Genomic DNA, 27,106 nt, shown 5'->3' on the forward strand with positions numbered 1-27,106 from the left:
GTGTGAGGGGCCAGCCAACTGCTTTGCCATTATCACATGTGAGAAGAAGGCTCTTTCTCATTTGAGTACATCTGCTTCCTGTAGTGGAAGGATATCACAGAAATTCTCTACAAGAATTGATAATCTCTTTCGTATGTTCATTCTTGCAGTAATCTAGGGTATATCTGTAGTATGGGAAGCAAACGCACTATTTATCCAAGTGTTTACTCCTTCACATTTGTTTTCTTTTCCATGAATACAGATAAGTGAATAGACTTTTTTATTTTTAATTATTGATCATTGTCAGTAATAAGCTAGTTAAAATAGGCTTATTTTTATTTAAGGTCTACATTCTTCTTCTCAGGGACATATTCTCAACTAACACTGATATTACAAAGCTTATTTGTATGAGCAAAATTGTTGTTTGACTTTTGCCTAGAGCCAATAGGCAAATATTGTGAATAACTTCTCAATTGCAGTTCCACACATTATAATTTAAAATTGTTTTTCATCCAATGACTATGGTTTGGCATTTTAGGCAACTTTATCATACAAAATCATTATAAGGTTAACTGTCCACTGTGTTACTTGGTTTTGTATGCAAAAAAAGAAAAAAAAATCTGAGTTAACCTGGCCTTCTACCATACAATGAGAAAAGGCCCCATTTAACCTCCTTCTTTTATTATGTTAAGGCCAGGACTCATCTCCAAACAGTCGTATGATTGAGATGATGTTTTGGAATAACATCCTGTGTTTTGGTGGTGCAGCACTCTTCAGTGACATGCTGAGGTTGCATTGTATTAGCACATGATATTTTCCCCAGTTAATTGATATCCCAGGTTTGTTCAGAGGAAAATCTATAGCTCTTCCAAACATGCTTGACAAGTTATTATATTTACTTTAGTCAAGGCCCGTGTGTGCAATATCCCTCTTGAAGGTGGTCTATTATTGGAGTCCCATATGCTTTTTGTTTGGGAAGAAAGCAGTCAGTGTGTCATACTGTTACATGGAGTATTCTTTTTCAGGGATGTTGTTCCCTTGGGGACCATATCAGGCCAGAGTTCCTTAGTCTAATAAGACCTTTGTAACTCTTACTGTATAAAAGTTCTGGGGGGCAAGCAAGAGTTAAACAGAAAATGTAATTCAAGCAACCATATTAAGCCACATGTGGGAAAACACAACTCTTGGTATTGGAGTTAAAAAAATAAAGATATTTATTGTAAAAAAAAGTCCTGAGATGCCAAAATATTTGTGTATTTCAGTATAGATGGAAATTGTTGTGGTATAGGGAACTCGTAACATTTTTAACAACTAGTGTCTGAATATAAATGATCTTAATGGAAACAGGAAGAGTTGACGGTAGGTGAATTTTTATACTAAGTAGATGTGTATATTATAGATATCTTTGGATATTTAATATGAGACTTTCCTATCTGCTTTCCTTGGGCAAAACAGCATTTAAGGTAAATGAAGATAATGATGATATTAGGTATAAAGTTTTCATTTGATAGTAGAAAAAGGCATATAAGCTCTTACCACAATGCCCACCTTTGATTTCTTTACTTTGCCAGTGGGTGAAAAACATTTATACTACTGAATCCAGAAATGTTTTAATGAATTTCACAAAATGAATTTCGGAGTCCTTTCTTTAGATGTTTGTCATTGTCTAAAAAAGAAAAAGTTTATTTAATTCTTGCATTGTAACTCCTTGATACAGAAATAAAAAAATAAGGGCTGGCATCTTATTCTTAACCATGATAATACAGTGTGTTTTGTCAAAGGCAAATGTTTTACTTGACCTGGTGATATTTGGAATTTCTTTTATTAAAAATTTTACTTTTGTTCACAGCAGCTGGTTTCACAGCAACGTATCTTAATCCATGAAGATTCCATGAACCTGCTAAGTCTTTATACCTCTCCTTCTTTGCCCAACATCACCTTGGGACTTCCTGCAGTGCCAGCACCACTCAGTGTAAGTGTGGGCACAACCTCAGCTTAAACTAGAGGCATTGACCTTTTCATATGGAAACTTCCTCCCACTTCCTGTATATTCAGACTTTAGAACAATGTTAGAGTCAACCCGTCCCTTTGTGATTTGCTTCATCTGATGTAGTCAGGTTATTTTCAAGTTTCATATGGGTTCACAGAATCATATATAAAATTAGCTACTATTCATAAAATAAATACTCTCATTCATTAAAAATAAATAGTCTCCAGATGCATCACCTTAGTATAATCCACAATTTACAAAAGAGGAAGCTGAGAGACAGGAAAATAGGAAAGTCCAGATCACAGACCAGTAAGTGGTGGAGCTAGGGCATACCCTAGCCCAATACTGGGAGTTAGTTTCTAAAAAAAAACAGTAGCATATGTTTATGAAATTTATTTTGTGAATGACTTTATTTCGGGAATTACCAACTCTATAGTGAAGAAGAATATGTATCTGGAAAACCTCTTCAAGAACAACCATTCACTATTCCTAGGAGATCTGAAGTGAATTAGTTTAAAAATCCTAACAAATGAAATAGGATTTTTTGGAAGGAGGTCATTGTCTCCCAAGCAAAATCTAGTAGTAATTATTTGATACATATTCTATAAAATAAGTGTTAGTGGTTTTAAAAACATAGCTTTGTGTACAGTATTACTTATAGTTGAAGAGTTAGTAAATTAAACTGTGCACACACAGAGGTTATGGGATGCTTTAGATTTAAGGAGTTTCACTATTGTAGTTTATTTTACAGGCAGCAGCAAGCCTTTTACTGAGCCCAGTGTATTTGATTCTCATGTGCTTTCATTATATTCATTTACGGAACCAATGTGTGGGTGATTTTTCTTTAAAAAAAAAACAATTACACTGTATATTTTATTCTATCTGTATTTTTAAGAGTGTCTTGCTGATTTATCTGTTCCTATGGTTATAAGCCAAATGTGGTTTTATAAGGAAGAAAGGCTTACAAATCCTGCCTGCAGCTCTGCCATTGAAAATCCTCATAGAGTATTATTTAAAAATTGGTACAAGTGGGACAAAAGGATAATTAAGAGCAATAACAAAAATAAAGTCATAGATAACTTTTTTCTTCATTCCTTTCTCTTCCTTAATAAAAGTACATAAATACTAATCCTCAGACTTCTTATGATACACAAGTAGCCATTTTGTTGCCTCTACTTTTTCCCCTATCCTAAGATATTCCTCTTTTGCTAACTCATACACGTACCATTTTTAATGTGATCAGAGAAATTGTTTCCCCGAAGGACCAAGCACTAAAGCCAGACCATTTAATGTTTCGATGGTAATACAATTTGGTACCACTGGATGAATAAACCAATGTGGTTTGGATTAAAGTTTCATTTTTCTTTGCTTCCATTTTGGTGTGGATGAGGCCATCACAGTTAATTTCTCAGGCTTAGCAGTGCTCTTCCAGAAGGATCTCTAATATCCCATTTCCCCACTGAATATGTGGGAAATTTTGAGGAAAAGAGGCCGGCACCAGGCTTCACTTCTACATTAAACATTGAGTTGACTTGCTATGTGACTCAGACAAACCATTTACCTCTTTGTCCTTCAATTTCTCCATCACTGAAAATTGCTCTGCCTCTCTGGTGCACAGCAATTTTGAAAGATGAAACATGAGTTCTGAAAAGAAACATGCCGCGTAATTTTGAGTATTAGACTTCTGCTTTTGTAATACCAAAATGACCACCATTCATTACATTATTTGAATAGGATAATTCATTATTACTATTGATGATATAATTGTTATTGCCTTATTACTGTGTTATCATAAATCTCAAGTTCTTAATAGCCTTTTTATTTGATATTTGATTTCACTCGTAGTTTACTTTTATATAAAGTATCTAGACTGTCATGTTTAATGTTTAGAGATTTGAGGATCTGTTATGAATTAATGTAAACTACAGGTTCAAATGAAATTCTTGGATATTTTGTACCTCCTTTCATTGAGTTGTTTTAAGAGTTCCATTTTAAAAATTAAATATTGGAAAGTCACAGCTCCGTGAAATTATTGGACATGAAGAGAATGTGTGCTTTATTTCTCTTGCTTGAAATTTTAAACTTACAGGTCTTTTTTATCTTAATCCTATGAGATACAGTCTGTAGGATAAATTCTACCTTTTCAGCATGTATTTTACTTAATTGGTGTACTATAAATGATTTTACAAATACATTTCCTATCTCTGAAACCCAAAATTAGCATCATTATTTTATTGACATATAAAATTGTATATTTTATAATGGTTTGATAATATTATTTATCTATATTACTGACAATATATTATATATACATCAATGACTGGATATATATATATATATTTATGACATATATGACTATAACACATATATATGATCTTAAAACATTATATATACATATATAAATGAATTTGGCTAATTAGGTAATCTACTTCTCATATTTATTTTGGAAATATGAGAAATCTTAGCATCTACTTTCTCAATAATTTTCAAATATATTGAAAAGTATTTGTGTAATAGTGTTCACTATGACATATAACCGTATCATAGGCTTCCTGAACTTTAGCTAAATGTTCTATTTCATGTTTTCATACTTTAAAAAATGCCTGTCTTAGATTCAGTGCAACAATATTCAATTACTAACTTGTTTTCAGGGCTGCAACCCTGTTTTTTTATTTCTTCTTTTGTAAGTTCCATTAGTTAGTTTAAAAGGCATACTGTTGACCCACTTCCTTGTTCCCATCATCGGTAAGACAGGTTTTGGTTTTGGAAAGTCATGGCATAAGAAATGCATCTCATGGTGCAAGACCCAGAGTCTCACCTGGATGAGAGATTAACATCTTCATTCTTTCTTGACACAGGCTTCAAATTCACTTAAAGAAAAGCAGAAGTGTGAGACACAGGTGCTTAGGCAAGGAGTTCCTCTTCCTGGCCAGTACGGGGCCAGCATCCCAGCCTCCTCAAGTCATGCGCATGTGGCCCTGGAGGGGAAGCCCAACAGCAGCCACCAAGCTCTCCTGCAGCATTTATTACTGAAAGAACAGATGAGACAACAAAAGCTTCTTGTGGCTGGTAAATGAATCAGAGCATCATGGAAGATCATTTTAGACTTTCATTTTATCATTGGTTCAGTGTAACATCTCATTAATTTGATACATTTATAAAGATGTACTATGCATTATGAAGGTCATCCAGACATTTGGTACTACACAAAAGGCTAAAATCCTTGTTATTTCTTCAGATCCATGGGAGGGGTGTGGAGGGCTGTGGAGGGAAATCATCTCATTTGACATCTTCCCACATATGGGACTGGACCCCCTTTTAGTGTCAAGGTCAAACATAGACCTGTTTATGATCTTGATACTTGGTCTTCTGCAATCATCTAGCCTTCTTAAGAAGTTTGCTGGAAAATGGCTCCTTCTCTCCTTGAAATTATTTGCGGTTGCATTTCTGTTTACACTGGCACATAAATACATGCACTTTTCTTTTCAGGTGGAGTCCCCTTACATCCTCAGTCTCCACTGGCAACAAAAGAGAGAATTTCACCTGGCATTCGAGGTACCCACAAACTGCCCCGGCACAGACCTCTGAATAGAACCCAGTCTGCACCTTTGCCTCAGAGTACATTGGCTCAACTGGTCATTCAGCAGCAACACCAGCAATTCTTGGAGAAGCAGAAACAGTACCAGCAGCAGATTCACATGAACAAAGTAAGCCACCAAGTGAAAATATATAACCACTAATCTCTCTGATATGTGTAGATAAAAGGAAAATTTGGGGATCATCCAAAATCAAAGAGGTATTACTATCTTAGACCAGCTCTCTGCGCTCAAAGACATCCTCCTGGTATCTCTATTTCTCTATATCTCTATTCAGTATATGTATGTCATATTTGTAGAAAAAAATGTGATCCCAATTAGCAAAATATATTGTGACTGATTGCCCATTTTCTTAGAAAAGCTTGGAGACATATGATATAAAGCCCCCATAGTTTAGTATTTTTGCAAAAATGACAAGAGACAAAGTTAAGTGTGATAGGTTGATAAGTCAGAAAACTTTCACAGATGCTAGTGGATTGGACAAGGGTATCCAATAAGATATTTCTCCTCAACTTGTATATCCTTAAGAAGTACTAATTTTTAGTGCATTCATTCATTTCAAAAAGGATTTATTGCAGTTTTTCTGGGACATGGATTTCTTTGTGCACAGTGGATACCTGTATCTTGCCACAGCTTTAGGAGTGTTCCTGGCGAAGGCACAGTAAAAACAGAGTGATTCCAATACAGTGATACAAGTACTAGTGCAATTTCTATGAAATTGTTCAGTCTCTCTTTTGCATGGTGTCATTTTCTAGTATCTTATAGAGGTATTCTGTTGTGAAATAGACAGCTACAATTTGACTTTGAGCTAAGAGCTTTATTGTAATATAAAACAAATGAACATAATACAACAATATAAACCCTTCTGAGCAAGGGTTGAATATTTTTCTAATGACAGTAGGAGAAAGAATTTTATCACATGCTGGAATGACTGTAGATATGGCTGATGTTTTTCTGGCTTCGGCCTGTCATGAAGGGAGCATGGGCTTCAGAGCATCATGCTGAACAAAGATTTGTCAGCCCAGCCCTTTGCTGATCTGTTGGGTGGGGTAGGAGTAATAGACCGAGAAAAAAGATCTCTCTAACCTTCTCTCATTGTCCTTCACAGATTTGTATCATCAGATTAAAATACTTATTTTATTGCTTTAATACTTCCTCTAGATTTTTGAAATGATTTTAATCAAATCAGTCTCCTTAGGAGATGATCAGACTTCCTTACTGCCTAATGGGAGAGAACAAACACAAATATGTCTTTGTTAACTTGAATGTATATTGACTGTGTTGTTGTAGACTTCATTTGTTTGTTTTGTGGTCTCTCAGAATAACCTAAAATGGCTCGGAATTCTTGAAAAATGTAGCAACTTATTTAGGAAAGAAGATTCAGAACCTTGCTTTTGTCCTTGTAGTCTTTTGATCTGGACTTAGGTGTTTTTAAAAAATTATTTTTTGATTGCAGACCTACTTTTCAGTTTTTGGGGGATTCTCTTTTCTTGAAATATGTAGGTATGTTCTGCTATGTATAAATTAGATAAATCATGGTGTATAAATGATTTCTATGGATGCCTTTCAAAATATTTTACAATAAGTATATATGTACATATATATATATGTGTAATGGAATTAACAGTGGCTCATATATAAATAGTATGTTCACACCAAAGCCTTTCTCTTTTGGTATCACACTGGAGATTTTGGAACATAGATGCTACCTCAGTCCCAGGATAAAACTAAGATGAAAAGGAGGCATTTGCATTTTAGCGATGACAAAAGCAAATCTTATCAGAAAGCTGTTCCCATGTGGAGTTGATTCCTTGGAATCTGTTAAGCATTCTTCCCCAAATTAGAAACAAACCTATACATTTAGGTACATGTTTGTACAGTGGTTTGATTATTAAATCTTGCCTTAATTAGGAAAAATGAAGGCCAGAAAACTTCAAAGTAAAAGCTGATCTTCATAAGTTAACCCCTCTCAGCTTGGGTGTTTAGATTACTCAAGCAGGTCTCCAGTTGGCTTTTTCCAACTATGTATTCCATATGTTTAATCGAATAGCACATGCACTTTGGATATCCTCTTGATTCTGAAAGTATTTTACCTGTCCTCAGTTGTTTTAGGAAGCAGCAGAGACTTTCATAAAATAAAATGTTGAGCCTGTTTCCTATTTTGCAATATTCTCAATACAGCCAGTAAGAAATGGATTGTTGCTGTGTATTCTTGTTCTAAGTTAATATGGATATTTGTTGCTCATTGAGTCAGGGATAGTGAAGATACCCAAACTAATGTATTTCTGTGTAAGCTCTGTATGATCATTTAGAATACTCATTAGTAACAAATCACCATAGAAATGTATTCTACTTCCTTATTACCATGGATGGGTCATTATTAAGTCCACTCTTACTGGAGTAAAATAGTTGGCATCAAGGAAACCTGATGCTCATTCTTGAGACATTTATTAAATCAGGAAATATGGGCATGTGTAAAAATGACAGGATGGCTTTGTATTTCATCCTCTTGGTTTTATATGTTTATTTTTTAAAGAAATTATGAAGTAAAAATGGAGCGATGACAAAGAAAAAATAAGTAGATTTCTTTGTAAACCAGCTCAGATTAAAGAGACACACCTGGCCTTCCTGCTATGAAATTTGCAATGTTATGTTGGTATTAAAAAGAATCTCTAAAACATTTTGAAGCAGGGCCAGGAGTTTGGCCTAGTGGTAGAATGCTTGCCTAGCATGCATAAAGACCCGGGTTCGATTCCATGGTACCACATACATAGAAAAAAGCCGGAAGTGCTGAGGCTCAAGTGGAAGAGCTCTAGCCTTGAGAAAGCCCAAGGACAGTGCTCAGGCCCTGAGCTCAAGCCCTGAGCTCAAGCCCAGGACTGGCAGAAAAAAAAAAAAAGAACCTTTTGAAGCATATTCCTGGTTTTAGAAGCATAAGTAATATAATAGAGTTCTATTTGTCATACAACTATATAATATAAATATCATTAACCCTGCCAGATAATCCACCTTCTTATTGACTTATTCTTTAATGATATTTACATGGGATATGAGTGTGTCCTAAGATTATTTTCACTTTGATATGAAAACTCAATGGCTTAGTAAAAATATTCCTGCAATGGGCTTATATGATATTTATGTTGCCATATCTGCCAATAAATAATTGGCAAAGAAAATACAAAAAGTTTTCAGCTGGAAAGTAAACCTTGTCAGAATGATTTATCTCTGCTCCTAAGTTTGAATAATCTTTTTCACTAAAAGTTTTCTGAGAAGTTGAATCTCATGAAAAAAAACATAGTTTATAACATTTCTTCTTTTGTGTTTTGAGACATTTAACACATTTAGAAATGCTTTAAACAATTTCTATTGCCAATACATAGCATGTTTGTACTATAAGGATTTAGTGTTTTGGTATTTAAAAAAAATGAGTTTCTTTTGCAATAGTACCATTGAATCATGGTACTTTTACCAGTGTGTCTTTCTTTTACATTTCAAAAGACAAAGGGAGTTTTAAAATTAAATGGTCCCAAGTTTACAAAAAAAAGAAAAGAAAACAAAAACTAATAAGTTATTGCTTTTTGTTGCTTGTTTGGGGGCTCGCTTCAAGTTTAATTACCACGGCGGGTCTTTTATTTCTGGTAAAATGAAACTGCTTAAAACAAAAGACACCACATTTTCTTGAAGAGATTAGTGATTCTAACCACTACCTGAAAACTTGAAGGGCAATTCTTCAATCACAACACTATCTGAATATTATGTAGGCATTTTCCGCTATCATTCAGGTATTTGTTGAGTACATTGACATAGATCTCTGCCTTATCTTCCCACATGACAACTTTTTCCCGTTTATGGAATGACATAGATTTGTGCTTAGCAGCTTCTGTTTTAACTAGAATTTTAATATTCTTTCTATTGCTTAGGCTTTTTATATTTATCTTATATATTCTATATGAACCACTAGATTAGGAGATTTCTTCCCTTGTTTAGTATTCACATGAATAAACTACTGACATGCCTGTAACTCTTCAGCAAATTATTATTGCATTCCTCCTTTGAATTGACACTGTTTTAGGCAGTGAAAAATAGCATCCAGTGTCCTCAGGAACCTTGTAGTGTGGAGAGCAAAGGGCAAACTAGTCAAATAAACAATAATACAACGTGTTCTGTATCAAGACAGAAAATATAAGGAAACAAATAGACTTATTTGAGGAAGTAATACCTGAGACGTTTGTGGATCATTTTGTCCTTATAATATTCTTTCTTTTCTTTTATTCCCTTTTCTCTTTTCCTTCCTTCCCTCCCTTCCTCCCTCCCTCTCTCCTTCCCTGTCTTGCTTGCTTCCTTCCCTCTTTCTTTCTTTCCTTCCTTCCTTCTCTTTCTTTTCAATATGCTGTGATAAATATCTTACACATTCCTATGACTGGATATGAGCCAATACCTCTGAAAAAACACATATAAATCATGAGATGATATCTTATAGATGTCAAGGTTTAGTCTAGATATAAGTATTTATTATATATTTATTGCTATGATACTTAGACATTTTGACATGAGCACTATTTTATCATAATAAAAATACATCTAAGACATGACCAATAAATGGGAGGCCAAGCAGATGTCCCATGTTGCTCTAACTTAAGCAGGTAGATGTCCTGACAAGCAAGGCAAAATATAATTATAGTCACATGCTGGATCTGAGAAAACAGGGAGCTTCTATTAGATTTTAGCAAAAGAATTTGACCCCTTTTTGAGAAGTGCAAACTTTATTCCTATCTTTTAAATTAATTTTCTGATATCAGTGTTACATATTTTTCATATCCCATCATGACTCATACATGCCTGTCCCAACCATCCATCCATAGCCATTCAGGAAATTATGTACTTTAATATCTGTGGTCACTTGCTAATGCAGAATACTTGTATATGTTTTCTTGTAAAAATGCCCTTGAAGGGGCCAGGAGTTTGGCCTAGTAGTAGACTTTGCCTAGCATGCACGAAGGCCCGGGTTCCATTCCTTGGTACCACATACTTAGAAAAAGCCGGAAGTGGTGCTGAGGCTCAAGTGGTAGAGCTCGAGCCTTGAGAAAAATCCAAGGACAGTGCTCAGGCCCTGAGCTCAAGCCCAGGACTGGCAAAAAAAAATGCCCTGAAGAATTGCTCTAATATAAATCTATTCCATGCACTCTTAAAAAATGTACTTTTGCCAGGACTGACTTGAAGAACAATTGTATAGGTATCTATAGTCTAAAACATTTACATTTTTTTGAAGTCTTACTTCATAGTCCCAATCATCAAATATATACTTCATATTTCTTAATGAATATATTTTTCTCCAGTGCCTTATTTGTGAGCAAAATGAAAACTTTAAAATACTCAGATAAACCATGTACCAGTCTTCTTTTGTGTGTGTGTACCTAATTCTCCTAATGCAGTTTTCCCTCTTCTTTCTTGTGGTGCCCTTCTATGACATGAGATGCCTATTCTAATATTTAAATACCACCAGCTATCTGCTCTGAGCTGAACATTACACAGCAGAATCTGCATACATATTATCCTATTAACCTTAACAACTCCCTCTTAAAAATCTTCAAGCATGTTATTTTTTTTAAATGTTTAAGTAGGTTGAACACATTTGATAAGGTCTCCAGGTGAACAGAGCTGGAAAACTGACATAAGTTGTCTTACACAAAGTCTGTATAACCACCCATGCTTGTGATTATAGTCTTACTTTTATCACCAAGTTAAGGAAACAAGCTGTTGCTAATTTTATTTCTGGTTAACTGTATAGAACTCACAATTCAAACAAAAGACAGACAAATACAAAACAATACTTTCCAACAAGGAAGCTGAACTTATTTGGCTTTTCAACTTGAACTTGTCAGGATGAAGAAGTTGCTTTTCTGTACCCTGTTTTTTAGCCTTTCTGTGCATGGCCCTCTTCCCAACTACTCACATGGTTGTCTTTGTATATGGGCTTCGTGGTGGGACATGCAGACATCCTTCTGGATATAGTCAAACTTTCCAAACGGTGCAGTATACATGCAGCATTAAGCCCAGATTCAGCCAGGCCACAATCGAGTCTTTCTTGCTTGTTGTCACATTGCTATTTTCTTTGAACAAACATCTTCTTGCCGAGTTCTGAGCAAGCCTGAATCTGGAGGTTGACTGGCTTCATCAGGTTCTACTAAAATACAAATGTTGGCATCTCATCTCTGGGTGGCTGGAAAAAAAAATGCCTTGTTATAAGTTCTAAAAAATGGATGAGTAGAAACTTGAACAGGGCTTTCATTTAGGAAAGTAGGCATTACTGTTGTCAAGATTAATTTCTCTCCATCCATTTGACAGCTTGTTTCCAGGCAGTCTTTTAATCATCAATTTAGGATTACATTTTTGCCTCGTTACATGAATAGTGTGTTCAGAAACGTTAGCACACATTGAAAGCAATTTTTATAACAGTGAAAAGCCTCCTAGATTATTTATCTATCTATCGAGGTTTACAAAGAAAACTGACTTGACTCTGAAATAGATGCTATTTTGACATGATTAGGCCAATGTAAATAGATCCTTGTGGGCATGTAGTGGCTGTAAAAAAATCCACTTATGCTACAGAACCAGTTTACATCATCTCAGAAAATTTATATAGGAGCATTTCACTCTATAATTACAAGTGGATAGTTTATAATATACAGAAAATGGCTTCTTGCTTTATTATTCAATGTGATGAAATCCTGTGTTTGGCAAAGAAAAGGAAAGCCCATTTCAGTGGATTAATGTGTAGCATTCATAAACATTCCCAGGGCTGCTTTCATAACTTGAAGGCCAAGGGAAAGGACCTCGACCTCTCCTTTTCACTTCTCACTGTTAATCTAGTCAGAGATACTTTTATTGAATGAGAACAACAGTACTTGGACATGGCTATGAGGTAAGAAAATAGGGGAAAGAAAACTCTCTGGGGAATTAAACCACGTGAATCCTCTGATGTTGTTTCCAAGCAGTTCAAAGAGACAAGGAAACTAAATAATTTGGTTGTTTCCCAACCTTGACAAATAGTTTCATTTAACAGAATGAAATAATTAAGTCCCACTACAGAATTTTTAATATACTAAGTGATCTATAGACATGAGGACCATAATTGTGTAGCCTTCACTTTAAGGCTTTTCAAACTTTTAAGCTTCTGATATTAGGGCCGCCTTTCCTGTTTCTTTTTGTTCTTGCTTTAAATGCATACAAAATCTGAACGATTATTTTGACCATGAGCTTTCATACCTACAGTACTCTTTTTTCTACTAAAAGAATCTCATCTAGGATCTAGGATCCCACCCCCTAAATATACCATTCATTTCTGGGTATGAATTTAATAGTACCCACCAACAATAAAATTCACTTTATATAATTCATTTACAGCTGGGTGTCATTCCTATAATCCTAACTCCTTAGGAGACGGAGATCTGAGGATCACGAGTCCAAGCCTAGCCCAGGCATGAAAATTTGTGAGACTTTTGTCTCCGGTTAACCACAAAAAAGCCAAACATAGAACTGTGGCTCAGGGGCTGGGAGTTTGGCCTAGTGGTAGAGTGCTTGCCTAGCATGCATTAAGACCCAGGTTCGATTCCTCAGTATTACATACATAGGAAAAGCCGGAAGTGGTGCTGTGGCTCTAGTGGTAGAGCTCTAGTCTTGAGAAAGCCCAAGAACAGTGCTCAGGCCCTGAGCTCAAGCCCAGGACTGGCAACAAAACAAAACAAAACAAAACAAAAAAAAAACCCTGTGGCTCAGGTGATAGACTGCTAGCCTTAAGCAAAAAAAAGCTCAGGGATATACACCCAGGCTTTCAGTTCAAGCCCTAGAACCAGCATGAAAACAAATAAATAACATATCACATTTTCTTTTATAAAGCAATTGATTGGTGCTTCACCAAAAACCATCTATGACAACATATTGGGCTATCTCATAAATGAACACGAAAAAGACATATTTTTTTTTGTCTTGAATGCCTCACAGATTTTGTGTGCAGATCATTACAATCGAAGAATATAGGGCCAGGAGTTTGACCTAGTGGTAGAGTGCTTGCCTAACATGCACAAAGACCTGAGTTCAATTCCTCCATACCACATACATAGAAAAAAGCTGGAAGTGGTGCTGACTCAAGTGGTAAAGCTCTGGCCTTGAGAAATCCCTAGGATAGTGCTCAGGCCCTGAGCTCAAGCCCAAGACTGGCAAAAAAAGAATATATAGCACATGGGAACAGCAAAATCTAGACTGTTCAAGCGTCACTACAAGAGTACTTTATGAGTTCTTGCATAGTTGTTTATTAATTTTGCAAATCTTGGTCAAGTCATCCAATCTTATATTGAATAATTCTCTAATAAGCAAAGTATTAGAGGAGAAAACATATATGTTAGAAATTTATAAGCATAGTAAACATTAATCAAACCATGGTATCTGTATTTATTAATTTTTGAGGCAGGGCTGATAAGCACAGGCTGGCCTGGCACTCACTTGTAGCCCAAAGTGGCGCTAAACTTTCATTTTCTTCTTCTACCTCGTAAGTGCTGGTATTATAGCAGGTATTACACACTTGGTTAAAGTTATAGTTTTTATTTTTATTTTTTTGGTGTTACTGGGAATTGAACCGAGGGCTTTGCTTTTAATAATCAAGAACTATACCACTTATACTACATCTCCATGAACTTTATATTTTTATGCTGTATTATAGTTAACAAAAATGGTTGTCTAAAAATGCTAGAAGACTTTCAAGTTACATTTCCCATTTGCCTCACTATTGCTTTAGGTGCTCGCGCTCTCTCTCTCTCTCTCTCTCTCTCTCTCTCTCTCTCTCTCTCTCTCTCTCTCTCAACCAAATCATCAAATTTTGTTTCAAGTCTCTCATGTGCCTCTTTGTTGATGATGAAATAAAGAGACCTGTTTTCTTTTCGGAACAGTGCTATAGTTAGTGAATAAATACTTTTATTGAAGTGTAATTCTCATTCAGTAACCTTTATTCTTTTCCTATGCAATTCAGTGAGTTTTGACAAGTGGTCATCATCATGTAATTACCACTATCTATAGAACAAGACCTTCAATTTCCAAAACACTTTTTTTCAGCTGTTTTTTTAGTCAATTTCCACCTTATCCCCAACTCCTGCAAAAGTAGTTGCATTTTTGACCAAGAAAGGGACATTAAGACAGATTATTAGTAGAAATGGTATATTTTAAGAGTAAATGGATGTCAGCCTTGAATGATCCTAGTCAAAGGATGCTTGAGCTACGGAATTTTTTTCCAGAGGTCCTAAAATGACTGGATCCAATCCATGAGTATTTGCTTTGTTCTTCCTGGAGTCTTAAAGAGTTTTTGAGTCACTGGTCTGGTCTTTAAAAATAGATTTCAAATGAAAGTTTGAATTTTTGGCATTCCCTGAGATAATGAAAGGGCTCAGCCACACTGGGCCCCTACTTGCTGTGTAATTACATTTCCTGGATCACTCCTCAGAAATGGTTCCTGCGCTGCTCTCCAGTTTGCAGTCAAGAATTGATCAGTGTGGATAAAGAGACATTAGGTAGAGCGATTGGCTAGTCACTCATTTTGAGATCTTGTCTCTTCTGAGATGCATTCCAAAACCACAAAGTAAAAAAAGAGAAAAAGAAAAAAGTCCTTTCTCGTTATGCTTCTAAATCTCTTTCCTTAAAGGGCAAACAAAAAGAGTTTCTGTTCTTTCTTTCTTTTCTTTCTTTCTTTCTTTCTTTCTTTCTTTCTTTCTTTCTTTCTTTCTTTCTTTCTTTCTTTCTTTCTTTCTTTCTTTCATTCTATTGTGCCTGCTAGGGACTTGAACTCAGAGCTTGGGTACTGGCTCTGAGCTTTTCTGTTCAAAGATAGAACTCTACTACTTGAATCACATAGGATTTTTTGGTGGTTGCTTGGAAATAAACATCTCTGCAATCCTCAGATCTCAACTTCTTCAGTAATTAGGATTACAGGCACGAGACACTAGGGAACCCAGATAGAATTTTTTTTTTTGCCAGTCCTGGGAGTGAACTCAGGGTCTGAGCACTGTCCTTGGACTTTCTCAAGGCTAGAGCTTTACCACTTGAGTCTCAGCACCACTTCTGGCTTTTTTTTTTCTATATATGTGGTACCTAGGAATTGAACCCAGGTCGTCGTGCATGCTAGCCAAGCACTCTACCACTAGGCCAAACTCCCAGCCCCCAGATAGAATTTTTTTTAAGATGTACTTTCTACTCAAGATTGGAAAGTAGAATACTAAGGAAAAATCCTATTATATAATAATACATCACATAAAATGACAGTCTGATCTAGGTCAAGCTTCATGTTTCTGTGCCTCCTGTCCATACTGTGAGCTCCAGCCATCAATCTGCATGGAATGTCCAACTTCCAGGCCTTCTTTTGTTTCTGTCTTGTTATTCTGGTCTATCTTAGCTCAAACCCAATCTGTGAGGTAATATCTTCTTGACCGTCTACAGTAATGTGGCCATAACAACTCATACATGAAATCCTACTCTTTAGCTGTTTCTATGTTTCCCATAATCAGTGCTTAGCAGTTATTCTCAGCCCTCAGTTTTCTTATATGCTCAATAATGAAACTAATGTACACGTTCCATATTATATATTGCTATTACCATATAATTAGCTATTATACGTACTTAGTAATAAACCAATTAAAGAATAAGGGAGTGGGATCCTTTTTCAAACTAAGAGAATTTTTTGACTCTCCTTTCTGAAAAGAGGAATAGGTGTCCAAATATGAGGAACTTTTGAGAACCAGGAAAAGAAAGTTTTCAGTGTAGACATTGTTTTGGGAAATGATTTGAGTTAAAATGATAATGAAGAATTTTTATAAAAAAGAATCCGTGTGGACCTTAGATTTTCTTATTTCTTTAATATTAACAAGGGAAGGTATTTGTCAATTTAGACTTTTCATTAGGTAAAACATGGACTAATATTTAGACCCCCCTCTTTTGTTTTCCATTAGTTTTGGTTCTTCTAGTTTTTGTCCTAAAAGGTACAGAAGTGAGATGAGTGTTTGGGTTAAGGCAGAAAAGCTTCCCTATTAGACCTCAGTTTAAACTTCCTCCAGGTTCTACACGTTACTGTTGAGAACAGTTGGTCTATACTTCATTTATTTGTGAACTGAGACAACTTTGTATTGATTTTTTTTTTTGTTTGCTTCCTTGGAGCTTAAGGGAAAGGTTTTGTTTTCCAAAGGAGACTGTTGCATTTAACAGAAAAGGCAACAGAAAAGCAGTGGGGGAGAGGATGTCATAAAATTGTAGGCAAAATGATAAATTATGCTACAGATCACATTTTGTACAGTTATAACAATCATACATAATTCTAATGGAGAACAGTCTATTGGCAGTGTCGACAAGTCAGATGTCTATCAAAAACAAATTTACTGATTTATCTAGCCTGTTCTTATGTGATATTTTGTATCTGAGGGTATTTATGCATACCTAAAAGATGTCTATGGGGAAAATTAAAATAATATAATTTTAAAATACTTGAAAACATCTAAAAATTCCCATTTTATGTAAAAGCATATACACACAGGCTTATATGAACTTGTAGACTTGAATCAAGTAATGTAACTCCCATACATGGGATGTACCCATGTGTAAAGATAGCCTCCCAGCCTTTAAGTTTTGCCTAATGAATTTTTTTTTACCATTTACCATTTGAATATATGGTACACATCATGAAATATAAACAACTAAAATTATGGATTTGCTCTAACCATAGAACAGGTAAATGCTGGAATTTAGTTGTAATACTTAAGGTAAGGGATTGGAATAATTCTCCATGTGGCCAGGAATGGTAGTATAATTGTGTGAATTGTGTGAATGTACATGGTTTTTCTCATCCCAAGATTGTCATAGCCTTCCTTAGCATTGTGTGCCGGACAAGGACAGTACGGTAGCCTGGAGAATACAGAGACATTCTGACAGATGAGTCAGAACTCAGATAAAAGGGAAAGGAGAAGCTGTGCAGCCACTGTCTTCATCTCAGCTGGGTCTCTACCACAGTAACTCACCTGGTGTCAGATGAACGGCATACAGTGTCTTGACAGATGGGGTCTCAGCAGAGATTCACACAGGCTTGCACATCTATCTGTCACACAGATGTTTCATCTTCTGTTTTCTAGCCAGCTAGGCAGCAGCCTGACTTTTCTGGGGGATCACCTCCAGATGTTCAACCAAAGAGAGACCCTGCCACCCCACTGAGAGTAAGCAGACATCCCCTTTGCTGCATCTGGGGCCACTCAGCAGCGGTACAAATTAGAAAAGGGTTAGCCAGACCATCTTCCTAATGGTTGCATTTGGAGTTCAAAAATACAGAGAGGACAATGTAAACTGAATACTTACAAATCTCACCAACTAACTTTTCATTAATACTAAAATCTGAAGTAAGTCAAATTTGGCAGGCAGAATTTCTCTGTGACTTGTTTGTGATTTTTCTCTGCTGATGTTAATTGCTAATTTTTCCACTGTGGCAGATTTTGAGAGTCTTAAATGAAAACAACTTTAGTCAAATACCTTTCAATGAAATAAGAAGTATAGATTAACTCCCACTCTGCATTTATATTTTGTAATGCTCATTCTGGGATGGTCACATTTACCTCTTTTTGTATTTTGTGTATCTTCACACAGTACCTTGATTTCAGAGATTTAAAAAAAAACCCTGGCCATGTACAGATTTGACACTCCTTCCTAATCTAGGAGGAAACATGGAAAGTTTTGTTACTAAGCATTATGTTTTCAGATGTCTGTGAAGTTCTTGCTAGCTATTGTCTAATGCAGGATACAAAAAGAGGGAACGGAAAACATCAAGCTTGGGCTCTGAAGACATTATTTTTCTCCTTCTAATTAGCATGTATTAGTTGTACGCAGGGGTTGCATGGTGACATTTTCAATACAATATGCCATATTCAAATTCACTTCTCTGTTGCTTATTCTTATTCCTTCAAAGTTTACATTACAGTTTCGGGTATAAGTAAAACACCAGTATGATGCCAGTTTATTTGAACTACACAAATAAGAGAGGATGGGGCCAGGACACAGAACTTCTTTGGACCATGTTAGGAACTGTGGAGTTATTATAAACATGATAGAATGCCATTGGAGGGTTTCATGTAGAGGCCAGGTGCTACCTAAATGATATTTTTAGTTACAGTAAGAATATGAGGTTTGACATTCAAATGGGCAAGAAGCAAACTACTTTACTAGGTAACTCAGGGAGAAAATTACCATACTTAGTACTATATTTGTAATAATAGAAATGGAGACCTGCTAATGTATAGGTCATATTTTATAAGTTGAGTTTCCACAGATTTTTTTTGATAAAGGAATAGGAAAAATGTGGGGAGGGAAGGAGAGAGAGAGGAGAAAGACAAAAATCTAGATTCTTGGTTCCTGCAATTGAGTGATAAGGAATACTGAGTGATCCATATATATCAGTGTAATGAAAGTAGAGATTATCTGGGAGTTATTTAAAGTTTATGTATGTTTTAGGTATTTTAGATCTAAGCATCTTAGGAAGCAGTTAAATATGCAAGTTTTTTCTTCTTTTTCTTTTCTTTTTTTTTCCAGTCATGGGGTTTGAACTCTGGGCTGGTGCTGTCCCTGAGCTCTTCAGATCAAGGATACCACCCTACCCCTTGAACCACAGCCCCACTTCCCATATTCTGGTGATTAATTGGAGATAAGAGTCTCAAATTCTTTAGTGCCCTCAGATCTCAGCCTTCTGAGTAGCTAGGATTACAAGTGTGAGCCATCGAGCCCAGCCTAAATAGGCAAGTTTTGAGTGAAGTGAATTCAGTTGACACCATAACTCTTTCTTTTTTAATATTTTTTATTGTCATTAATAGAAGGGTTACATTATATTCACCAGATAGAAGGTGCATAACTGCACAAACATTGATACCCTTTCTCATGACATGGTTGTAACTCTTTCTGAAGAGAATATCAAGTGTAAAGATATAGGAAATTTGGGGCTTCTGCCCTTTTTTTTTTAAAGTCATATTTCACATTTGGCCATCTTGGAGATAGCTTGTTTTCTTCTTCATAACAAGATTTAGAGAATGTTACTGGATATTTTTCAATGCCAACATTTTATATCTGTATGATTTCCACCCATAAATTGCTATTTTATGTCAAGAAATGTTGCTTTTATGAACCATTAAAGAATTCTGTTCTTGAGGAAAAGATCATTTTGCCATTTGGTTTTATTATTGAATGATCACAACATTATTCATTCTGGCTGCTCTTCCCCACTCCTGTTTCCTTTAATATATCAGAAATGGAGATAGGGCCAAATTAACTTTCTGGAAATAGTGGTATTAGTTCTGCACTCTCACTGAAAAGTGTTACAGAGTGTGTTATATGTGGGTGACACAGGCCAGTGAAATTGCAGATACCAAATTTGACTTATAGACTTAATAAGGTATTTTCTTGGTAATTAATTGTTTTCAGAGATACACTAAGTTTCAGAGAGTGAGTTTTCTGATAAAATGTATAAAAATATTTGTAAGCACTCATGGTTTTGTCTGTATTAAAGATTATCTTTCGTTAGCCCACTAGTGATGGGAAATTCTATTTTAGTGAATTGCCGACAAATGACACGTCTTTGGTTGCTTCAGGCATTCAGTGGTTTCCAAGATGCTGAGATTTTCAACATTGTTTCCTTGACTAAACTGCCATACCTGACCCCTGTTAATAGCTTATTTAGATGAACTCTGTATTTTTGCATATGTACAAAAGCAATTTTGGTCAAACTGTTAAGGATGCAAATCTCATAGGTAAATGACAGTGTAGAGAGGTGACTGAAGGAACCCTAATGTAAAGGAGGGACATAATTGGGGGGCGGATTTTTCTTTGAAAGAAATGGTTTTCCTGAAAATTCACAAAGGAGAGTTCCTCAGCAGAGAGGGTAGATGTGTGCTGGAGGAGCCAGTGGATGAATGGGAATGGAGAGGATATGGAGCAGAAGCCCAAGGCCTGGCTGAGTAGGAACATAGACATCTTCTTGTTGCAGCAGGAGATGTGGCTGACACAGCTGGTGAGTGTGAAGATAGCAAGAAACTGAATAGCTCTTCTGATGATTCTCTTTTCTCAAAGAAGTCAGAAGAAGAAAATATTACCTGGGAGGGAGGCAAAGGAAGAGATGACACTGAGTAAAATACAATCCATCACTGAATAATTAACTTGAGGAATAGAGGAGAGCTGGGAAGCCCTGGCACTCATTAGAGGTGGGTGTGGTGAGGTAGGCTCATGAGTTTCAAGAATAACATACAGTTATGATTATGCTTTGTTTCCTAGCTTATTCTGTGGCTTGGTTTGTCACAGGTTTAGAGTGAACTAAGGTTAGAAGTCTCAGTTGTTCAATAAGCTCCATATTGAAGAGGACATAGGCAATATTTGTGAGGCAATATTTGTGAAGCCTCATCCAGTAAGAAGGGAAGTAAGACGAGAGCTTGAGAACCAGAAGAAGATGCTGAAAAAGCTAACACTGGACAGATTACCATAGTGACTGTAACGTTTAGGTGGGATGTAAGAATCTATAGAAAGACACTTCATGAGACCTTTGTATCCCCAAATCTAAATCAGACATGATCAAGCTAGGAAAAGCACATACCATTCCAACTCCAATTTAAAGCAAGGAAATCAAATTTTAGTACTAATTTCCTTTGTCCTGACAAATTCTTATTGTCCTTAGGCAGTCAGCATAAAGAGAATATCTGTCCATGTTAGAAAAGTATTTTTTGTACTTTTGTGCTTAATCTGAACAGTAATCATCAATTCTTATCTTAAATACGTAGCTGTTTGTACACTAATGTGAAGCTGGAAGAAAAGTGGAATGTAGTAATCCTGGATTTGGACCTACATAAATATGGTATTCAAAGAAATTGTGTCTAAGAGAAAAAAAAAGTATGTGTAGCTGAATTAAAAAAATGCAAACATTTAAAGGTCAAGTCCTAGCTTTGGCAGGAAGGAATAGAAAGACATTCAGTGAGTAACAGACACTGGTTCATTAGGAAGCACAAAGCCACCAGTGGTGGGACCCTAACTGCCCAAGAACAACTTAGAGAGTCGTGTGTAAGAGCAAGGACTTAGGGGCCAGGAGTTAGGCCTAGTGGTTAAAGTGCTTGCCTAGCATGCATGAAGATCTGAGTTTGATTCCTCGATACCACATACATAGAAAAAAGTCGGAAGTGGTGCTGAGGCTCAAGTGGTAGAGCTCTAGCCTTGAGAAAGTCCAAGGACAGTGCTCAGGCCCTGAGCTCAAGCCCAGGACTGGCAAAAAAAAAAAAAACAGCAAGGACTTATCTGAGCAAAAGTGAAGGAAACCACAGACCTTATCAGAACCTTTGTCTGAAAGCACCTGCTGAGCCAGTTCACCTGGGCAGGTGTTCACGGAGAGAGGAAATGCTTCTTTTTACTGCCACACCATTGCAGGAAAGGTTATTAGGAGGAGCCAGCGTATCCAAGCCAGAAAAGTGATCCAGCCACATCTAGAAAGCAAACAGATACTCAACCACTAGTACACCACAAGAAGTCTCACCAGTAACAGCTTCTGAAAGACAGCAGGGGGGGGGGGCGGCTAAAAAAATGGTAGGGTAGGGTAGTCGGGTGTGGTGGCTCGTACCTGTAATCCTAGCTACTCGGGATGCTGAGAGATGAAGATCTAGGTTCAAAGCCAGACCAGGTACTAATGTCCGTGAAACTCTTATCTCCTATTAACCACTAAGAAACCAGAATTGGCGCTTTGGCTCCAGAGGTAGGATGGTAGCCTTGAGCTGAAGAGCTCCGGGCCATTGCCCAGGCCCAGAGTTCAAGCCCCACTACTGACAATAAAAATAAAAAAGGTAGGGTACATAGTCATGGGACAGAGAACACACAGCTTATCTTAGGAAGCCCATCTCACAGATCCTGGCTTACTGGAGAGTATACTGAGAGGAGTTAAGAACTGGGAAGGTACCATGCACACTATTTGCAGAGTGAAAAGGCTGTTTCTTTTGTCCCTCTTCCAAGTTCCAGTGTGGCTCTCAGATCCTTAACTTCCCTAATCACACTCCTAACCACCCATCAACCCCAGATCCCAACAGGGTGATCTTACCTGAGACTGCCAAGTCATGAATGGAACACTCTTCAAACATCCATCTCCAGCACCATTCTGTTTTCTGGCACATTCTAAGGGTATTCTGACCCCAGCTCCAATATGCTGACAGCTGGTAGGTCCTCCAGGCCACATTCTCTCTCTTCTGTTTGTTTCCTGCGTGTTCTCATTATCTTACTTTTCTTGATGGACAAAGATCCGCTTGCACACTTACATTTCTTTCAGCTCCTCTGTCTTCTTCAAAATGTGTTACTGAACAAGTAAGACTTCTCACCTGAGCTCTCAATCTCTGGCAATCGCAAGCCATTAAATAAGCTCATACAAATACAATAGGCTCCCTTCACACTTCGCCTTCTAGCAAAAATGCTCCTGTTATGCTTATATCGACACACACGCACATAGTTAAATCGAATACAATTTTTCCTCCAAAGAATTCTTTATTGAGATTAAGTAATTACATATATTTTACGTTATTATGGTGTAGTTATACTTAGCAAAAGTCACAATCAATTTTTACTTTCATAATAATAAGCATCATCATTGTAATCTACAAAACTTATGAATGTTGAAAAATACAAAGACCTTAAGCTTTACAGAAGAAAAATGTTTAACTCTTAGAATATTGACAATAAAACGATTTCTTCCAGGTTGGGTGATATGTACATTTCTTTGAGCCTGTCTCACATTAATTTAAGAGATTTACTGACATGATTCCTTCCTATCCTTGTATTTTGCATCCCATCTTACACATACGATTTCCAAAATGAAACTTGTTTAACCATCCCCATTCTCCTATGCCAAGCATCTGGACTTTTATAAAACCCTGTTTTTTTTCTTTAAAGTCTTTGTTCTACATAAAAAAACAAGTGTTCATACATAAAAGTAAGAGTAAATTGATTTATCTCTCTGATATGTTTTTTTTGACACATTAAATTCCAAGCTCCTTGAAAGTAAGACAGGAGCCATTCTTTTAATCTTAGAAAGGAACATAGTTGTTATTATTGCCTAAATATATATATAATATATATGTATAATATGGTCTCTATAACATGTATTAGATATATAGTATGATGTATTAAATAAGTAAAGATACAGAAATCGAAGAAATCTGTTAGCATGTCTTGCCCATTTGAGATTGTATGGAACAGAGGATGTTGGTAGACCTAAAGAGCCATCCTGAAAAGTTTGGGTGCTTATATATTCAAATGCTAAACCATATTTAACTTTTAAATCTAAGTATTGTGAATGGGAGGTAAGCTTCAATTTTAAGTTAAAAAATAAAACCTATAACCAGGGAATTAGTTGCTCTCATTGACCTATTGTTTGTATGAGCATTGCCTTAGCCGAACACCCTAAACACTCATGCCAATGAACATCAAGAGACACAAGCGATCGACAGGATGTCAATGGAAGTATTGTCATGTAGTATTTTGCTGTTGGTTAAGTTAGGCATAATATTCATTGTCTTTGTAATCCTTAAGCTATTAATTCATGGACTTTTGAAGATGAAATATGATTTAACTTCTAAAATATCAAACTAATTTCCCAAGAAAGTGATAATTCTTTCTTTTCCATGATTTAATTCTATTTGGGTCTGTTCAGAAAATATTTTAGTGTTGTCAAATTCCTAAAAGCCACATGCTTTTTAGAAGTTTGGAATTTCAAAATGCATATTTATATGATTTACAAGTATATCCTTGAAGGTAGTACTGCATCCATTACTGAAAAATGACGATAGCCTTGGAAGACTAGTCCTGTTTGTGTTTGGGTCTTTTATAGTGGTGAATATCATTTGTTAGAAAACAAGATTAAGGAAGTTTTGCATCACTACACCTTTTCTTTGAGGAAAATATCATTCCCCAGTTTATTTGTGTTTCACTGACTCAGTAAAACTTGTCCTTGTGAAAGTTTCATGTTTTCTCTAGACACAGTTTATTTACCAAATAAACAAACAAAACCCCTGTTCCCTCCATTTTCTAAATGCATTAGTGACTGCTTCATTAAAGACAACAAACAAACTACAGGCAGAAACACAAAAAGAGGCCTTATGGCTTGTCCATCACACAATATAATAAACTACTTCGAATTTGGTGTGAGAAAGGAATTCTGTCGCATACACACACACACACACACACACACACACACACACACACATTCTCATGATGGTGTAGCTATTAGAAATCAAAGTATGATTTGCTTTGCTGTTACCATCAAGAACTATTGACTTTTGAACTCCTGAACGCTCTCTTCTAGCTGCTTTCGAAATCTATTGAACAACTGAAGCAACCAGGCAGTCACCTTGAGGAAGCTGAGGAAGAGCTTCAGGTGGACCAGGCGATGCAGGAAGACAGAGCGCCCTCTAGTGACACCAGCACTAGGAGCGACAGCAGTACTTGTGTGGATGATACACTGGGACAAGTTGGGGCTGTGAAAGTCAAGGAGGAACCCGTGGACAGTGATGAAGATACTCAGATCCAGGAAATGGAATCTGGGGAGCAGGCTGCTTTTATGCAACAGGTAATAGGCAAAGATTTAGCTCCAGGATTTGTAATTAAAGTTATTATCTGAACAGAAACGAATGGCAGATTTGGCTAAATGCTTACTTCCTATTGGGTTCTATCTCTGGATGATTTGATTTTAGTGTTTAAGGATTCTGGCTAGATATCTATTTAGAGCTTTTTACCTCTAAATAAATGTCAAGGTTTCATCAAAGCACCACTTGGTAAGAAAATACCTGTAACACTAAAATTATGCTACATAATATCCAAGCAATTAAAAGGCTTTAAATTCATCCTAAAGCCTGCTATACTAGTTTCTTCTAAAGAAAACGAACTCACTGTTATTTTTATTTTATCTGTTGAGATCAGTTACTACTGGGTATAGTCTCCCAGTCTGATCAATGAAGCATTCAATTAGCTTTTGATTTCTTTGAACACGTAGAATTCAATTTACACATCGCTGTACATAGTGTATCATACAATGGTCTTGAACACTGTTAAAAATAGTCTGCCTTTCTCCCCCCTCTCCCTCCCTCTCTGTCTCTCCCCTCCTTTTGTTCTCTCTCTCCCCTCCTTTTTTTTAAGCAAAAACGTTTTGGTTATTGTGTAGATTGTAACTGAAAATATTAGTAATACAGGTGTTTTTAAACGATGCAAATTGAAGCAGTAATTTTAAGTACTACATGATGTATCACATATCACTGATAAATTGCTTCTGTCTTTGTGCAATTTGATGGCATTGTCTATTGGAAGAGGTGAAATGAAGCGGGTACAAATGGCAGTGAACAGTCATGTGCAGCGTTAGTGGTCCAGTCAGATATTCTGTCTACAGTGCAGAAAACCTAGTAACAGTGTGCTTATCACCTGATGGCAAGTTCAAATCTGTTTTCCTAGACGATGTATAATGTTCTGTGATCATTTTCAGTAAATTATGGGACAGAAACCCTATAATTTGGGCAAATAAAAAATTGTGACAAGTTGGGTTTAAGGCGAGTTGACTCATATATAATGCACCTTCCGAAGGACTATGTCCTTTGATGGTATAAAATACAAACAACTTCGAAGGCAACTGAAGACAATGTTTATTTAAGTCAGTTCTTTGTCAGGTTCCTGCTGTTCTACAGAAAAGTGATTCTGTGAGGCTGAACAGGAAATGCCCTGTTGAAACAGGAAGTCCTAGTGATTCATGTACTGAGGAATGTAGAAAAAAAATCTGAGGATAGTGTTTTACTCTTTCTGTTTTTAAAGGGCACTCTATGAATTGATTTATTGTCTAAGAAAATAACACCACAAGTAGGGAAATTGTTATGGAGGCTTTTCACTGGAACATTTCCTTCATTTTTCCTTTTGATATGTTTACCTTGTTTTATAGGTTTACTTTTGTTAAGCTAGTTAAAGGTTCACTGTATTAACATCCTTTAATATGGATAATCCAAATTGACCTACAATCTTAGTGAGCTTTTTTTCTATTAAAATATTTATATTTCTAAATCTGAGGTATTTTAAGGTGTAGGATCCTGTTTCAAAGGAGATAGAACAGTTTTGCCAAATATAGAGATTGTTCAAATGTATGTTATCGGCACGTGATGTTTACATTTTGCTGTGACATTTAAAAATACTTCTTTAAAAATGTTACCGCTAAAGATACATTATCCTTTTTTTTTAAAAAAGTCTCCATTCAAATTAAATTAACATAATTAAAAGTTAGAATGAGTTTAAAACTTTTCCATATAATGAAAGGTCCTTCTGATAATTTGACAAATAGCTGTAATAGGCAACATTCCCTGTCTCCAACATATTTTGGTTAGTATATTCCTTCATACTAAAATGACTTTTGTCAGTTGTTTTGCATTAAAAATATGGCATGCCTAAGATAAAATTGTATATTTTTACCATCTCATAAATATTCATTTCC

The 27,106-nt window shown here is 36.1% G+C and overlaps 1 protein-coding gene across 2 annotated transcripts in view; it reads left to right on the top strand.

Annotated features, from left to right (window-relative positions):
- Positions 1-25,787, top strand: part of Hdac9 (histone deacetylase 9) — a 352,031-nt gene extending 326,244 nt beyond the window's left edge. For both annotated transcript variants that reach the window (XM_090332730.1, XM_090332731.1), the window contains exons 9-12: positions 1,829-1,951; positions 4,828-5,038; positions 5,459-5,676; positions 24,947-25,787. In XM_090332730.1, coding sequence (XP_090188856.1) covers positions 1,829-1,951; positions 4,828-5,038; positions 5,459-5,676; positions 24,947-25,261 — 867 coding nt within the window. In that variant the 3' untranslated portion in view covers positions 25,262-25,787. The remainder of the gene's footprint in view (positions 1-1,828; positions 1,952-4,827; positions 5,039-5,458; positions 5,677-24,946) is intronic.
- Positions 25,788-27,106: the final 1,319 nt, after the last annotated feature.

The sequence above is a fragment of the Megascapheus bottae genome, chromosome 5 (genome assembly GCF_031878675.1).
Source record: "Megascapheus bottae isolate mThoBot1 chromosome 5, mThoBot2.hap1, whole genome shotgun sequence".
NCBI classification, from domain to species: domain Eukaryota; kingdom Metazoa; phylum Chordata; class Mammalia; order Rodentia; family Geomyidae; genus Megascapheus; species Megascapheus bottae.